Here is an 18,567-nt window from a genome sequence, read left to right as displayed (position 1 = left end):
AATTGGCATTACACTATTCATAAGAGTGACAAAAAAATATGTACACAACTATGTTTATAAGTATAAATATCCAAGACAACTAACATTAATGCATGAAAACAAATAAGTACGTAATTAAATATTTCAGAGGGTATAATGTCCAAATACTATTCATTAAAAAAACTTGTACATATTAATGAGGGTATATATGTAAATGCACATTTTAAAGGGTATAATTGGCATTACACTATTCATAAGAGTAAGTTTCTACTTTTTATAAGGTAGGGAAATATACAGGTAATTAATGCTGTTAATATGTTAAGATCAATATAGTAGACTTTTGACTTTCTTCAAAAAAAAAAAAAAAAAAAACTGAGTAGTACTAGACTTTTGACTATTGAAAAGTTTGAAATCACGTGCTGAGTTTGTGGTCCATATACATAAAAATTAAAAAAAATGAATTAAATGAATCTGAATTTAATTTGATTTGAGGCCTGTCAGTTTTGGGCTTTTGCAAAATACGCATGTCCTAAGCCATATATCATGGGCCTAACTGAGGTCTATAATTGGGCCTTAAATTCTGTAAATTAGTTTGTGAGATCAAATTGAAGTCCAATATAGTTCTTTCCAAAATTTTTATAAACGAGTGCAACCCAAGAAAATGTAACGAAGTACACCAGATCTGGTTAACAAGAAAGACCTTTAGGTGTAGGGAGAAGACTCAGAAGAGTAGGAGAATCCATACCTTGACACGGTCACACGAAGGTAGTAATATTATATACTCGACTAAACAATCGTCAGAACAGTGCATGTATTTTGAAACGGAGAAAGTATTATTTATATAACCGATTGAAAGGTCTAAATTACATACTCCGTATATATGTTTGCTCTTCTAATGAGCAAATACTCATAATTACTTGCCATTATTTGCAATTCATCTCTACATTATATACTCCATGCTAAATAATCCCGATTTATTTACTGATCATTTTCGAAAAGCTCCAAAACTTTAGCAGGTTCCCAAGTACTATGAGCTTTAAAAGTCTCAATAAACTCAGCATATTGAAATTTCTTATAAAGTGGTGGATCACCCATTTTAACAAGAGCTTTAGCAGGTTGAATGATGCAATTCTTTGATGGTAAAATGAAGTATGCTGCAGTTGTTCTTGCTTTCTGTGTATTTGTCACCACTCTATGCTCAGCACTTTTCAGCTTTCCATTAGTAATAATCTGCCACAAATAAATTGAATACCATATATTAGTATTGAACATTTGGATCTCATATTGTTTTAAGCTTCTAACCTCTCAACATAATGAATAATAAGACACAACATTTCACTAGATGACCTAACGCCTACATATGTGTATCAATTTATGTTTGTCACGGGTCGATTAGTGTTATAAATGTTTATTTTATTTTTCCAATCTTTCCATGAAGGATAACATTTTCTTAATGTCTATGAGTCTCTATGACTGTATCCATTGTTATTTACTCATGTTTAGTAAGATAAGGAAATTAAAATCAATCACACAAATTGATACTATTTTAGGATATATAATTAGTTTTTGTCCAAATAAGATAATAAATTGATGTGATAAAATAAAGACTATAAACTCAAACTAAGTATAATATATAAGCTCAGATAAGATAACTTTGTAGCTAGCCAGCTAATAAAGATACATAAGCTAATATAAATGAAATTCGGGTGAAAGATTTTTTACCTGCATTTGGTAGCCCATGTTAACCACAAATGCATTTGGACAAGGCTTAACAAGGAGCCATTTGTTGTCAACACAAACTTGAAGGCCAGGAATAGTGTCTTGAAGAAGAAGTGTTATCACATTTGGATCACAATGCTTTGGTAACCCTAAAGTTAATCTTGGATCAGGACATGGTGGATAATGGTTCACTGACACAAAAGAATTCTCATCATAACCATTTCCAAAAAATCCAGGCTCAAGCTCTAAACCTTCACATATTAGGTCTAGAAGTCTCAACCCTAGCTCGCGCACTTGTGTAGAATATCTTGCGACCACCTCCCTAAATTTCATGAACAAATACACTAGTGAATACGTAAACAAGAAAAAATGTTATTATACATTTAAACTAAAATGAATATGAGATACCTTACTTGTCGTCTTATTTTTATAAGTATTAAAATCTAGTGTGAATGCAAATACCAGTCCCATACAACTTTTTCACGGTTTTCCATGCCCTTAATAATGAGAAATCAAAGGAACAAACAAGTATAATTACCTGTATTTAGGAGGGTTTTGGGGCCAAGAATCAATGCAATCTTCCAAAGGAGCACAATTATGTTTCAAGCAGTCTCTCCAATAGTGAATTTCTTCATTTGCATAGTCAAAACTGCTTGTATAAAGTCTGCATTTCACATTACTTTCCTCAGAATATAAATGTGATTTCTCCTCAAAAGGCAACTCAAAAAACTCCCTAAACACCTTCATAGCATCTTCCATTACTTCCTTTGACACTCCATGGTTGATCACCTGTTTCTCAATTATAAAATTTCATATAATTAACACTATTTGTCACATTATTATATAAGCAAGATTCATCCACTAGTTTACAAAAAATTTCTTTTCTTTGCATTGCCAATACTAAAATAAAAAGTCTTAAAAATAAGTTCATTACATAGGACCAATAATACTTGTACAATTCTTTTTCCGAATATATTAACATATACTTATATATGATAATAATTATTGATAGACAGTATATGCAGAATATTCTTCCACCTCTTTAGGTTTATGGTTAACGGAGTATAATGTAAAAATACATACTTCTTTACCTATCAAAGAGTGTTCTTTCTTAAATCAATTCAACTAACTAAAGAAATTATCTACTTTACAGTGTCGTTTGTACTGTGAATATGTTACACCCTAATCAATTACGAGTTAATTAAAACAATAATACTCAAACTTATCAAGTTTTAATGAAATCAATCATTTTGAAAATTTATTAAATGATTAGTAATAACAAGAAGGAAGTTGAATAAGAACCTGAAAAAAACCAAACTTTTTGCAAGCCTTGATAATTTGCTCGACAACAACTTCTCGATCATTTCCATTAGCTTTGAAGAGATCAATCACCGGAATTTCGCATGCAGGATAAGAAATTTCTCCTGGTCTTTTTTCTGGAGGAATTATATAATTTTTTGGCAACGATTTTCCATTAAACCAGCTTGAAACTATCTTTTTCTCCATTAAACCCCTTCAACTCACTAACTAGAAAATTGTATGTTGCAATATGTTTTATTCAGTTTGAAGTTTATAATCATAGTATTAGTATATTTATATATGAAGAAGAACATACAATGTATGAAAATTGAAAAGGTCAACTTATAAAAATATTCTTTTTTTTTTTTTTTTTTTTTTTTTTTTGTTGCTAATTATAAAAGGATTTGAATTAATTAATGTAATGTCGTCTCAATAATATTGAAGATAACTTAACTGCCTAACTCATGCTATTTAATGATGTTTAATTTGTCAAGGCTTATTTTCTTATTTATCATATAATATACAAAAATGTCAACTAGAATAATAGAATATTGAATAATAATATATGATACGAAGTATTTATTTCGGTTACATTGTATTCTATCTAAAAGTAGCATGTTTATACCTTTATTTTTTTTTTCATTTGATCTGTATTATTATTTAGCCAACTCTAGAGGTATTTAATTTGGTGTCTATTACCTAAAATACTAATGATCCGAGCTAAAACGCCCTTATCTTGCTTTTATATGCACTCTCTTAAAAAGTTAAAATGTAATACGTTTAATTCTAATAAAGTAATATGAATTGTTGTACATGTCTTTGAAATGTAAAGCACACATCGTGTGCAATTAGATGTAGTACATGCGTGCATTTAACATATATTATAATATTCCTACTGTTTTATTAAGATGACGTGAAGTACATTATATGCAAAGGTGGGGAGGATTTTGACTTTAATAAGAAAGAAATATTATTTTAAAATTTCTCTTTCAGTGCTTAATTAATCGGCTGTTGATGATGATGATGATGCAACTTGGAAGAAAGGGATGTTAATAAGTAACGTCTTAACTAATGTGGTCCATAATATAGAATTATGCATTATGTTATAAGATAGAGAGAAAACTATTTAAATATAGATTATACATCAAATCAAGTTATTTATGATACACAAATAGTTAGCAAGAAGGAGCACCAAATGCACCATTCCCTAATTTATTGCATGAGTTCATGCAAAAATTTAATTCACATAATAGACTCTTGATATTGTTGCTATTTGCTGATATGATGCATTATATCCCTTTTTTTTAATTCATATTTAAGAATCATTTATTTAGGGTGATTTGATTGTTAAAAAAGTCAATTAAAGTAGATTAAAAAATTGACACTCCGTGATTGATTAGGGTGATATTCACAATACAACATGATTATGTCAAACAATTACGAAATTTTCAATGGTGAACCTCAAAAACCATTTTACTTTTAGAGTCAAATGTTTGGTGGAGAGACTTCCCTATAAGTCTCATAAATACCTAATCTTAACCGTTGATTACATTGACTTTGTTTTTTATTTACTGTAATGTATTATCTTGTAAAAAAAATGCAAAGTAATTAAATTAACATGGTGCTATGTCCTACGGAATATAATCAGTTAACATGGTTCAATTAGGACTGGGAATTACCTAGTTGAACTTCTATTTAGTAAATTGGGCGTTTACTTGATCAAATTAACTTCTTTCATTATTTGGCTATTCTAAGTGGTAGATTATTGGTAATAATAAGTGTTTACTTGATTTCAAATCAAGTCGAATCTTTTAACCTTCACAATCATGTAAATAAAAATTAAAATAAATAGAAGTATCCAGTATAGTATAGTTTACATAAATTGAATAAACAAAGTGGCATGGAGAACGTACGTAGATGAACCATCTACCATACTTCAATTCAATTTTCTAGAAAAATGGTCAACTCTCCACATTGTACTCCCACAAGGCTACCACACACACGGTGGGGACCAATTCATGTCCCCACTTTTGAGATTAACCGTGTCACTAAACACCCCTAAACACCGACCTCAAATTGAATCTTAATATAAAATTATTACTCCCTATTATACACAAGTACTCACTTTCCCATAATCCCATTAACAACCCATTAACAACGTATTGACCAATTGGTTGTTGGTACAGTGGTAATTGAGACTACACTTATTAGGGAGGATCCGTGTTCGATCTTTCGGAATAATAATTGGGAGGGAATTGGAACTTAAACACCCAGAATTAATCCCCGAATCCGGATTATCCTGAAAGGTGAATCGGGTGAAATGCCAAAAAAAATAAAATTAACAGCCTATTAACATTAAAAAATTAACAACATATTAATACTTCAAAATAGCAAATAAATTGAAACGGAGGTAGTAATATACTACGGGTTCGTTCTCATACGATTAATTTCAATTCAGTTCAGTTCAGCTCTAATAAGTTCAGTTCAGCTCCTATTTTCCTTCTCTTATAAAATATTCATTTCAGTTCAGTTCAGTTCAGCTCTTATAAGTTCAGTTCAGTCAATGAGAACAGGTCCTACGTCGTATGTGATTAAAAAAATAATTGACATGTATTATCTTTTATGTTATAATAAGGCCAATATTTTCTTTTTTATTTATTTAATAAAGTCATCCCATGTATCATTGACTTTGTACCATTTAACATGAAACTATAGTTATACCTTATTAAAACACAAAAATAAGGTTCTTAATTTTCTTGGTAAAGGTTTCACATTTTGGTCCCACCTTACTCCATACCTCTAAAAAAACAACAAATTACAACACATACTAAATCAATTTATTTATGTATTTTTATGTTTGTGTTTCCCCTATTGGAGATCTCAAGATTCTCAACAAAGAGATCTCATTCAAAGCACTAACTTCTTAAAACCCCAAACTTACTTTATTTTTCCCCCAAATTCAAATCTCAAAGTTATGGATTCATTGACCAAACACCTAAAAACCCAACAAGAAAACAACACAATTACCTCTCAATGGCAACAACAACACCAACAACAACCACCTATAATAAACCACACTTCTTCAAATTCAGACTTCCCAATAGCAGTTGCATTATTAGCCATTATGGCAGTTGCCATTCTACTAATAAGCTACTACATCTTTGTGATCAAGTGTTGCTTAAATTGGCAAAACCTTGATCCCTTAAGAAGGTTCTCAATTTCGAGAACCCCACGAAACGATCAAGGCTCAATCATATCCTTCTCCCCGATGATGGATGGGTTCCATCATCGGGGACTAGATGAGTTTCTCATCAACAACATCCCCGCAATCCAATACAAGTCACATATCTCCAATGACCGCGGTTTAGCCCTAGGAAATAGCAAGAGCTTTAGAGGTTGCGCGGTTTGTTTAAATGAATTCGAAGAGAAAGAAATGCTTAGAGTTCTTCCTAGGTGTAACCACACTTTTCACTTGGATTGCATCGATGTTTGGCTCTTGAACAATGCAAGTTGCCCTCTTTGTAGGTCAAGCATTTCGGGCAGGACTAAGTACCCTCTAGATCACATCATTGCACCAAGCTCGTCACCTCAAGAAGTGCTTTCGCCTTTGTTTAGTGGAAACTTAAGCATGGTTAACTTCAATGGAGATGATCAAGACTTTTTAGTCATCGAAGTTGGTGATGAAGGTAATGAAGGAGCTGTTGATACACAAATACAGAGGAAAACAGAACATAATAACAAGTTAGCTAGGAAGTTGCACAACTTGTCTATCATGGGAGATGAATGCATTAATTCAAGGCATAAAGATGAGCAATTCGCGGTGCAACAACCAATTAGGAGGTCGTTTTCTATGGATTCAGTTGCAGATCGCGGGTTAATCTTGCAAGTTCAAGAGATTGTAAGGCAGAATCAAAGACAATTATATGATAATTATAACAATATTTACAATAATGAGGTTTGTATTACAAATTATGAAGAGTGTAACAATAATGTTGGTAACAATGGAAGGGTTAGGAGGTCGTCTTTCTTCTCATATGGACATGGTCGAGGATCTAGAAGTTCTTCGATTCTTCCTATTGAATGTGATCGATTATGATCCATGAATTTTTTCAATCTTGTACTTAACTTATTGTTATGATTCTATTCATTCAATCGTTTTTTTTTAAATATTACTTTATTCTATTTTTTGTGTATACATGTAGCGATGATAGATTCAAAATATGTACCACTATTGAACATTAGTCTAGTACTGGTGAAATGTGATCGAATTTGAGCATTAGAAGTTGTGTTTAAGGGCGTTCTAAATCACCTGCGGAAATTTTGTAAAGTCATTTGAGTATTTATTTTTGAATCAAGGCTGACCACCTATAATACAATTGTCATAATTGTGATAGCAAAAATTTATGTAACGAGGAGAGTGGTAGGAAAAAAATCGTTCACAATTATACGTACTCCATTAAATAAAAAGATTCACACATCATGGTGATATCTTGATCAATATTACTCCGTATCTTCTTTTTTTTTTTTTCTAAGTTTGTTTAGGGCCTGTTCATATTTACTTAATTTCAGTTCAGTTCAGTTTAGTTCAGCTCCAATCAGTTCAGTTTAGTTCAGCTCCAATCAGTTCATTTCAGTTCAGCTCTTAATTTCCCTCTCACATAAAATATTCATTTCAGCTCAGTTCAGTTCAGTTCAGCTCAGTAAATGTGAACAGACCCTTAGTTATACAATACTACTACGTATATACTATCGTGAAAAAGAAAAAAGAAAAAAAAAATAAATAAATAAAAAATAAAAAAGCTACGTATACTACATATAGTTAATGCACAAAATTCAGAAGCATGTGCTCTATTAAATGTCCTGAGTTGTTCTAGTGATTTATAAGCAAATATTTTTTTATTTTTTTTTCATGTATCATTTACAAATATTTTTCTTCCATGTCATACGGCAATATTTCCGGCAAAGTATCAGCAAATGTCACATTATATGTGGTTGACTAGTGCGTTATTGTGAGTGAAAAAATTTACTATAAAGTTTTTGCTATTGTTTAGGATGTAAAATATTTTATTTCATTCCTTAAATCAATACAATTGTCAACAAAAAAATTCACAATACCCAAACTTTAATGGAATTGTTAACTTTAATATATATATATATATATATATATATACTCCCTCCGTCCCCTATTGATGGTCACTTTTGTCATTTTTGGTGACTCAAAATGTTAGTCACATTTGCTTTTTTCAAGTACCATTAATATTATTTTTTTACCAAAATTCTCTAACATTTGCAAAAATATTTGTGCAAATTAACTTTTCCATGTAAATTTTACTTACTCATGTACTTTAATTACTTTATCTCTCTACTTTTTTGCATACCCAATGTAAATTTACTTTTTCAATGTACCTTCTTTATTTCTCCTTAATTCCCGTGATTTTTTAGCAAAAGTGACCATCAATGGGGGACGGAGGGAGTATAAGCCAAGAAATTTGGCATCACTTTTATATATGAATCTTTATGAAGATCAATAAAAAAAACAAACACAAGTGAAAATTTCTAATTAGTAGAAGAAATGAGATTATTTAGTAGGAAAGAAAATAATTAAAAAAAATCATACGGATTAGTAAGTTGCATTACCTATGAATTTTCATTTACCGCAAATGTTGAAAGTTAACCTAGATAAGTAAAACTTCCTATGTTTGTAACATTGTGCAATTCGGATTCCTAAGAAATACAACTACATGTAAGCAAAATATCTAGTTTATAACTTCTCAAGTTCAACCAAACGAGCACTATATCATATATATCTAGAACTTCCATGCACCCATTTAATACTTTACAATACATATACTATTTCATATCCGAGAAGAATGTTTGCTTGATTGCTTCCATTATAATGAGTCTTAGAGTCTATAACTCAATAATTATTCATTTAACTTCTATGTACTAAAACCTTATTATTGTTTACTTAACTTCCTTTAATCCTCGATAATTCGATCTAAATCACCTCTTTTTTAATCTTGTAAGGCTCCAAAAGATTTTCAGGTTCTTGAGGACTAAGGGCTTTGTAAGTCTCCATAAATTCAGCGTATCGAAATTGCTTATAGAGTGGTGGATCATTTTGAGTAAGAGCTTTAGCAGGTTCAAGGATGCAATCCTTTGATGGCACAACGAAGTATGATGCAGTTGTCCTAGACTTTTCTGAATTTGTCACAACTCTATGTTCTGCACCTTTTAGCTTCCCATTACTTATAACCTGCATATAAAATAAACGTCACAATTTATATGTTCATAATTTTGCCAAGTAATTATGTATGAATGCACTAATGTTGTCCGTCAAAAAAAAAAATTCAAGGAAATATACATATATAGAAGCTTGAAATTTATAGTGATCTATGTCATGTTACTGGTCTATTAAGGGGAAAAAGGGAGGATAAGGGGTACAAAGTCGTCCATGTACATCTATAGGACTATACATATTAAGATATGAATGAAGAATGTAAAAGGCCAATTTAAACAAGTAATTAAGTAGATAGAGAATGGGATTAATTAATATTTTTGCATATATGTGGTTAGAGTTAGACGAGTTAATTAAAAATGCAACAAAGTACAAGTTACCAATACTTAGATGTAACAAAACTGATATTTATAAGGTCATGACTCATGAATAGAGGTGTCAAATCGGGTACCCAGATGGAGTTTAGGTTGACCCACGACGGGTCGGGATGTTTGGGTCGGGTAATGATGGGTCATTTTAATCTTACAAACCAAATCAAATCGGGTTGAGCTTCATCAGATTCGGGTTAAAGTTGAGTTCAAGTATGGTCGGATACAAATCGAATTGGGTCGAGTCAAATTCAAATCGAGTCATATCGTGTTAAGATGAAGTCGGATCCGGATTTTATTGGGTTTATTTGGGTCAAAGTGAATTTATTTGACTTTGGATCGGGTCATTTCCAATTCGATTAGATCTTGGTTCAAATCAATTCAATTCCGGTTAAAATTTGAATGTGATTGCTTCGATACAAAAATAATGGGTTAACTCATTACTTTATATTAAATTGTTGCAAATAATATGAAACGAAGGTAGTACAACACTCTTTGCTGAATTACTTCATTAATATGACATGTTAAGATCGAGCATATTGTATACAATAATCACCCCGGATCATATACGAGTCAACTTTGCAAGTGGATTGCTTCCATGTGAATTGTGGTACTCGAATAAATGATATTGTTGCATCCACTTATCTAATTAGCTACATTATTTAGGTATATAATGATAATATGGGATTTTTTGACTTTAGAGTACTAAAATCATGGATTAATTCACTATTATATCGATCAATGTGCCGTTCCTATAATGTTGACTCGATTCAAACATATTCTTATTGCTTTGCTTTACTTTTGTGGTATCTCATTCATACGGAGTATCAATTATCATTCCTTTCTATGACTCTCTTCTTTGTTCTCTCTACAAATTCTACAATTCACAACTTGAATGTTGACTCTAGAAAAACTTCATCAAACAACGTAACTCAAATGTAAGGATATGATTCCAAGGTTGAGCCATCAAACATTCTCTACCACGAATGTACCAGTGGTAAAGAATTTGATTTCAAGATAGAACAAAAAGTTATGTTTAGAAACAAGTTGGGTTTAATTGAATTATGAGTGATTTCGGGTCGATTTTAATTGGGTCATGGGAAGTTTCAAATCGGATAATTAAAGGTCGGGTAAAAAGTGGTATTTATTCGGGTCTAAATGGTTTCAGGTAGATTTCATTTCAGGCTAGATCGAATTCAAACCTTATATTATCGGGTCTTATTGGTTTCAGTTTAAATATGAGTCGATTCCAAATTGAGTTTGGATCATAAATTATCAGGTGGAGTCGGTTTCGAGATAACGTCGAGTCGACTCTAGATCGGATTCGGATAAAAAATATCCGGGTCCTACCAGTTCGAAAACAGTTCGGTTTCAAGTAAACCTTTCGGGTCGGGTAAGTTTTTGACACCCCTACTCATGAATAAAGTTATTTAAAATCAAAAGAAGTCATAGCATGTTGTGAATTCAAAACGCGAAAGTTGAGAATTGCCAATTAAATTAAAGATACCTGCATTTGGTGGCCCATGTTAACCACAAAAGCATTTGGACGAGGCTGAACGAGTTGCCATTCGTTGTCAACACAAACTTGAAGGCCAGGAACAATATCTTGAAGAAGCAAAGTTATTACATTTGGATCACAATGCTTTGGTAACCCTAATGTCAAACTTGGATCAGGGCATGGTGGATAATGGTTCACGGTAAGGAAGAAGTCCTCGTTATAACCACGAGCAAAAAAATCAGATTCAAGCCCTAATCCTTCACTTATTAGGTCTAGAATTCTTGATCCTAGCTCTCCCACTTGACTCAAATACTCCCGTACCATCTCCCTGCATTATAAATCGGTTTCACTTCGTAAAATTAGTTTTTGGAAAAAAATTAAATTAAAAATTAAGTGAACAGAACACACACATGCAGTGATCGTCCTAGATTATATTGTCACTATAAGCTTAGCTTAATTGAATACAAGTATCTTTTTGTGCAAGTAATTTTATTAATCTATGTGTCCATTTCTACATTATACAAAACAATTATCTATAAATAATATACATTATTGTTATTCGTATAAAATATAATTGATTAATTAAGCACCCATGCATTTGATAATAGGAAAGTACCTTTATTCGCCACGACTTTAAAATGGCCCAAGTAAAATTACCTGTATCTAGGAGGGTTTCGAGGCCAAAGATCAAAGCTTTCCTTCAAAGGAGCACAATCATGTATCAAGCAATCCCTCCAATAGTGAATTTCTTCATTTTCATAATTATAACTACTTGTATAAAGCTTGCACTTCACATTTTCATCATGAGTATATAAGTGAGATTTCTTTTCGAAGGGCAACTCGAAGAACTCCTTAAACACTTTCATTGCGTCTTCCATTACTTCTATTGCAACTCCATGGTTGATCACCTATTTCACAATTAAGTTTAGTTTATATTAGTTAATTTTGTAATGCCCTTATGATTCATCCGGACCAAAAATATTTATCAATAATTAATGTTTCCTTTATTTTTTTGAAGACATTAATGTTTCCTTTTTATATTGTTTGCATTGTGACAAACACGGGCCAAGACCAAACCCTACTATTAATCATTAATCAAAAGACACAAAAGTAATAACAAATAATGTACAAACAAATGTGTTTATTTTCTTAAAATTGTTATGGAATAATGTAAAATTAGATAAAAGGGAAAATAATTTAACCTGGAAGAAACCAAACTCTTTAGAAGCCTGAATGATTTGATTGATAATTTTTGGTCGATCAACACCTTTTGCTTTGGATAGATCGATAACTGGAATATTGCATATAGGATAAGAATTATTTCCAGGTCTTTTTTCTGGAGGAATTATGTAACTTTCAGGCAAATTAGACAAGTTTGAAACCATCCTTTTCTCCATTGTAATTTGCACTTTACCTCACTAAAGAAAAGGAGAGAGGTGCTAATATTATTTGTAAGGAATCGAATCTATGGAGTAGAGTATATATAGATGCATGAAAAGGTTAATTATAATATTAAGAAATTTTTTGTGTACACTCAGATTACAATAATATATATGTACATCGAACAATTTAGGGTAACTTTAAGCTAATTTGGAAAAAAAAATTAACCTTATTTGAGGTAAATTTGTAAATAGGCAACTAGATAAATTTAAAAAGGTTAATAATGTATTAGAATAACTATCATTGTCACTCACGAAGATTTTATATTTAATCATTTAAAGAAAATAACTTTATCAATACATAAATAACTTTAATTTACACCAAATAACTTTTATTCATATTGGGGTAACTTATGATCATTTTAGGGCAACTCTACAACAAATGTACAATAATAATTATTGTACATCTATATTTTTTTTTTTTTTTTTTTAAAAGTTGCACGCGATTTGTGTGTAACTTCATATATTGGAATTTTCTGTATATCCTTCCCATTCAAAATTAAATGAATATTTGATAATATAAATAACAAATTAAGTGAATATTATTATTTAAATGAATATTTACTGAACTAAACTGAGCTAAACTGAACTGAACAACTGAATAGAGCTTAAATGAATATTTTATGAGAAAAGAAATTAAGGGTCTGTTCACATTTACTACACTGAACTGAGCTGAACTAAACTGAACTGAACTGAACTGAATTGTGCTGAGCTGAAATTAAAATGGAAATTAGGAACTAAACTGAATTGATTGGAGCTGAACTGAACTGAACTGAACTGACTGAAATTAAGTAAATGTGAACAGACCCTAAGCTGAAATAAACAAGCCCTAAGAAGAAGTTAGATTGCTAATAATAGAGAATATATATGCAATTTTGAAAATTATTCACTTTTTGAACCATGCATAAGTTTTATCTTAAGAGAATACTCTAAAATAGGGCAGACAAAACAAGCACGCAATGCATACTATAAATCAATTATAAGGATTTATAATTGCTAATTATAGAATAGAGATTGATTTCGATCTTATCTTCTGAAAATGCCAAGGATAATTACAAGATACATAGGGAAAAAAAAAATTGATATTAGCACGATTATGGATTACACTAGCAAATTGCAAATTCCAATTTTTTTTTTTTTTTTTTTTTTTTTTTGAGGGAAAAAAAATTCCAATATTTTAGACTTCGTAAATTTTGTCAAATGGTGTACTTGACTGCATTTAATTTACGCATGCATTGTGCAAGTGCAAGTGCAAGTGCAAGTGCAAGTGCAAGTATAGACTTCTTGCTAGTTTAAAACTTTACAAAACACAATTATGGAGTATTACTAGGTTAGTTCTCGTGCCATGCACGGTACTTTTCAATAATTGATTTTAAAAACATGACAAAATCAAAAAATGATAAAAAATATTATTTGTTGATTTAATATTCACATTTTATTATTTAAGCCCGTAGCTTCTATTACATGGTTAAAAAATTAAGAAACTAATATATATATATATTTTTTTTTGTAATAAACGTATATAAATATATAATTTATAATACTCTGTATGTCTTTCATTCCTTAAATAAATTGTCCACATTCACATGTCACAAATTACTTGTATGTTAAGAATATTATTTTTAATTTAGTTGCTTAACTTATTAGTTGTCAATATTTTTTTTTGGAAAGCTAAATCAAATCTTCTACATACTGTTGTATATTTCATATGTAATTATTACTTATATGTAGAAAGATTTTTTCCTTATATAACTTTTTTTTCAAAAAAAAAAAATAAAAATAAAAATATAAGGGACACACCAGGAAATGACACGTGTCATTGTTGGTGTGTCTTTTAGTATATAGTATTGATTGATAGAATTTAAATGAAATCCGAAAGATATGATGGTAAAATAACATTAAATAATAAGAATCAGTCATATTTCTACAATCATTTGCAATCTGATGCCATTTTAATAAATATTTTTTTCAGTATACGACAATCTTTTCGTATATTTTGTGATTTTCAATTTGCTGCCTAATTTGATCAGTTTACAGTCTATAATTTTTCACAAATTTTTATATGTTACTTCGTTGTATAATAGGGATTACTCGATCAGTTTTACTGAGGTTATTTCTCAGTGTTATAAGGATTATTTCGTCAATGTTATAGGGGTTACTTGGTCAGTATTTTAGAGGCTACTTGACCAGGATTACAAGGGTTACTCAGTCAGTGTTATATGAGTTACTTTGTTATTATATACTCCGTAAGTGACTATGTACATGGTGTGGCCATCCGTACACAAAACATGCTATAATTTTTATGTTACTTTTTTAAAAAAAAAAAATAAAAAAATCTTAATCTATTTTTAATTAAATTTAAATCTTAATAAATGAAGAGGCAAGGACGACTTTTATAACATGGATTTTTTATGTTTCATTTTTACTAAATACAAGAGTATACCATTCAGGGTATGCTAATTTGAGTGGATAATGCGTAGAGTTGTATGACTAAGCGGTTCATATAAAGGCATAAAGCCAATAAAGGACAATTAGAGCAGATTAAGTTTTACTAATAATTCATAAATATAATTTTAAAAAATTAATTAAAGTTTAAATTAGGGAATTGGCCAACTCATGGATGCAAATTGGGGTGCTACTACTTGATTAAATGACTAAATGAGTAAGAGGCCAAACTTGGGTTGATCATTCTCAAATTTAAAACTAGATGCAAACTTGAGTTTTCCGACCTTACATTTTAAATTTCAACTTGCCATAAAACTTAATCTAATTTGAGTTCAAGTATTTTAATATCATAAATTCATATATGTGGCTGACCATATTGTGGCCGGCCTGAGATTTATTTTGTTAGTGTTATTATATCGGTTACTAGGTCAGTATTACTGGGATTACTTCGTTAGTGTTGGGGTTACTTGATCATAAGGCAGTGTCAATGCATGCGATATGTGCATAGCTTTTTATAATTTTGAAATAATTACATGTAATATGCTAATAGCTTAGGTTAGAGGCTAAAACTTCAATTTTTAATCTAAATACATATTTTAATCACAAAAAATGAATAATTAAAATGAGGATAATGTCATGTAACACCTAAGGTTATTTATAAATGCATTGAATCATGATTACTTTTAAAAAATCAAATTCTAGAAACTTTAATAACACCTGGCATTGTTTGGGCCCAAGCCCAAAGTAGTATTTAAAACTAAATCAATCAAGATTCAAGATATTCCTTTAATTTGTTTTTTTTGGTGAAAATCAAGATATTCCTTTATGGATATAATCAATCAAGATAATAGTCCCATTAAATACATGCTTTTATTTGGCAATAATCATTCAAGATTGTACAATATCTTTAATTTACAAATATTTTGAAAATTCTATAAAAACAATGATTTCTTAGCAAAAAAGTTGCACCTATAGTTGTACTATAAAGAGGGGGGCAAAATGGCTAATTCATTTCCTCATCATAAATTGCAGCTATACTTATTATGGCAAACCTCCTCTCAACTGGTGTTATTATTGCAAATAGAGAAATTCCTCAAAAGTATGTGCTTCCGCCTGAAAAAAGAACGGGTTAGTTTTTTGTTTTTTTTTTTTTGTTTTTAGTTGTTTAAGTTTTCTTATAATCTTCATAATTTATTTATGTTTCATGTATTTTAGCTTTTGTTATACATAATTTCAAAATTGATAGTCAAGCCAATTAGAGATAACTCTCATAAAAAAAAAAATGAAAAACTCGTATATAGCGATTAGACGGTTCTTTAATTAAAAGAGTGATACAAGATGTGTAATTTTTAACTTTGTTGTGAATTAATTTTGATCAAATACGATTGGATAAATGCATATAAAAATAAATTTTGATAAATTCAAATTAATTAAAGTTCATATATTTTGTTGTGAATTAATTTTGATCAAATACGATCGAATAAATGCATATAAATTTTTTTTTTGATAAATTCAAATTAATTTAAGTTCATATAATTTGCTGTGAATAACTTTGTATAAGCCTGCTTGAATTGGTTTACATAAGTTGCTACAGGTGTATTATATTCACTTGATTTGTTTGAATTATTGACCATATAAATAAAATAGAAAAAAAATAAAAGTTAATCTACCAAAATAATTAATTCAATCAAGGAAAATAACTATGATATATATTTAAGCTATATTTATTTTCTTAATTGATTCTAAAGAAAACAAAAATAAGTAGCAATATTATTATATACTATGTATACTCAACTAGACTAAACCCATGCGTTGCACGATTTGTTTGAATTTTTTAAAACAATTTTTTTTTATGTGCTAAAATTTGCTATATATTTAGTTAAAAATGTCTTATATCAAAAGATAATATTTTATATTTAATTTATTTAAACTTAAAAATCTTATTCGCCAATTTTTCTTATGTGGTATTAAAATTATGTAATTCTAAAAGAAATTAATAATCTCTTATTTAATTGACTACAACTAAAATTTATAATCCTACATGACGCTAAGAAAATTAAATCTACGTTACTTTCTAAAAGCACGGGAAAAAACTCCCATTTATATACATACATATATATATATATATATACATACATATATATATATACATATATACATATATATATATATATATATATATATATATATATATATATATATATAATGAGAAGTTTCTTAAAATAAGAAGGATGAAAACGATTTTATGTGCATAATTTTTTTACTGAATGTGCATATTTTTTTTTAATAAAATGTGCAAAAAAAAGTTTGACCGAAATTGAATGTGCATATATTTTTCACACAATGTGCATAAGTTCTCGTTTTTCCAGAAATTGCAAAAAAAGTGTCAGGTTCAAAATCAAATATGCATATTTTGTAGAAAATATATTCACATTTAGTTCAAAATAAATGCACATTTCATCCTTCTCATTATAAGATCATTCTCATTGGATCTCAATATATATATATATATATACATATATATACATATATATATATACATATATACATACATATATATATACATACATATTTATATATATACATATATATACATACATATACGTGTATATATACATACATATTTATATATATACATATATATACATACATATACGTGTATATATACATATATATATACATATATATATATACATATATATATATATATATATATATATATATATATATATACATATATATATATATACATATATATATATATATACATATATATATATATATATATACACATATATATATATATATATGTAATTATCTCTATAATGTATGACCATTCATTGGTTACACATCTGCTTTATATTGTATAAATGTATGTTTTACATATATGTAAATTAATTTATATAATTATTTTACATTACAGAGTTAAAGATAAATAAATTTTTTTTCTAATTTGATTTAATCTAAAGTATTTTTTCTGCTCTGACATGAAATACAAGGTAAGTAATGAGTTAAATAGGTGAGCTAAACATAGCGTTATAAACATATGCATGCAGAAACTTACATGTGAGAATCCTTCTATATTATTTTCAGGTCATGTTGGTAAAATAGAAATTCCAATAATTGATCTAAATGATGAAAAGAATTCAATCCAGCACATTATGAAAGCAAGCCAAGATTTGGGATTATTTCAGGTGTATACATCACGACATTAATTATGTGACAATTGTATAGCTACATCTTATTATATATTAATTTTTAATTAATAATTTGATCCTGAGGATAATTTATTTACTCTTTTAATTTTCTTTTCTCAAAATAGGGGATAAACCATGGAATTTCTAGCGAGTTAATGAATGATGCAATGAACATGTTCAAGGAAGTATTTGATTTACCTCCAGAGGAGAGATCGAAAATAAACATGAAAGAGGATTTGAAAAAAATATGCAGAATTTATTCGAGCAGCTACAACTATGATATTGAGAAGTTTCACTTTTGGAGGGATGTTTTGAGGCACAATTGCAACCCTTTGGAGGAATGCATCAAATTTTGGCCTCAAAATCCCAAAAATTATAGGTAATC

At 29.3% G+C, this 18,567-nt stretch overlaps 3 protein-coding genes and 1 pseudogene across 3 annotated transcripts; 2 read left to right on the top strand and 2 right to left on the bottom strand.

The window, feature by feature from the left end:
• Positions 1 to 957: 957 nt before the first annotated feature.
• On the bottom strand, positions 958 to 3,204 carry LOC145597253 (protein DOWNY MILDEW RESISTANCE 6-like). The gene is made up of 4 exons (XM_081653398.1): positions 3,001 to 3,204; positions 2,237 to 2,487; positions 1,702 to 2,020; positions 958 to 1,209 (listed from the first exon to the last, which is right to left on the bottom strand). Exons 1-4 carry the CDS (start codon positions 3,202 to 3,204, stop codon positions 958 to 960), a joined length of 1,026 nt encoding a protein of 341 aa, XP_081509524.1.
• A 2,766-nt stretch (positions 3,205 to 5,970) lies between these two features.
• On the top strand, positions 5,971 to 7,116 carry LOC145599511 (RING-H2 finger protein ATL16 pseudogene; annotated as a pseudogene).
• Positions 7,117 to 8,995: 1,879 nt separating this feature from the next.
• Positions 8,996 to 12,534, bottom strand: LOC145597252 (protein DOWNY MILDEW RESISTANCE 6-like). The gene is made up of 4 exons (XM_081653397.1): positions 12,304 to 12,534; positions 11,759 to 12,009; positions 11,111 to 11,429; positions 8,996 to 9,253 (listed from the first exon to the last, which is right to left on the bottom strand). Exons 1-4 carry the CDS (start codon positions 12,496 to 12,498, stop codon positions 8,996 to 8,998), a joined length of 1,023 nt encoding a protein of 340 aa, XP_081509523.1. The 5' UTR covers positions 12,499 to 12,534.
• Positions 12,535 to 16,028: 3,494 nt separating this feature from the next.
• On the top strand, positions 16,029 to 18,565 carry LOC145597251 (hyoscyamine 6-dioxygenase-like). The gene is made up of 3 exons (XM_081653396.1): positions 16,029 to 16,113; positions 18,079 to 18,179; positions 18,308 to 18,565. The coding sequence occupies exons 1-3, from the start codon at positions 16,029 to 16,031 to the stop codon at positions 18,563 to 18,565; spliced, it is 444 nt and encodes a 147-aa protein (XP_081509522.1).
• The last annotated feature ends 2 nt before the right edge of the window (positions 18,566 to 18,567 follow it).

Source organism: Chenopodium album, chromosome 20 (genome assembly GCF_948465745.1).
Source record: "Chenopodium album chromosome 20, dcCheAlbu1.1, whole genome shotgun sequence".
In the NCBI taxonomy this organism is placed as follows: Eukaryota; Viridiplantae; Streptophyta; class Magnoliopsida; order Caryophyllales; family Amaranthaceae; genus Chenopodium; species Chenopodium album.
This window is presented reverse-complemented; position numbering and strand designations above follow the sequence as displayed.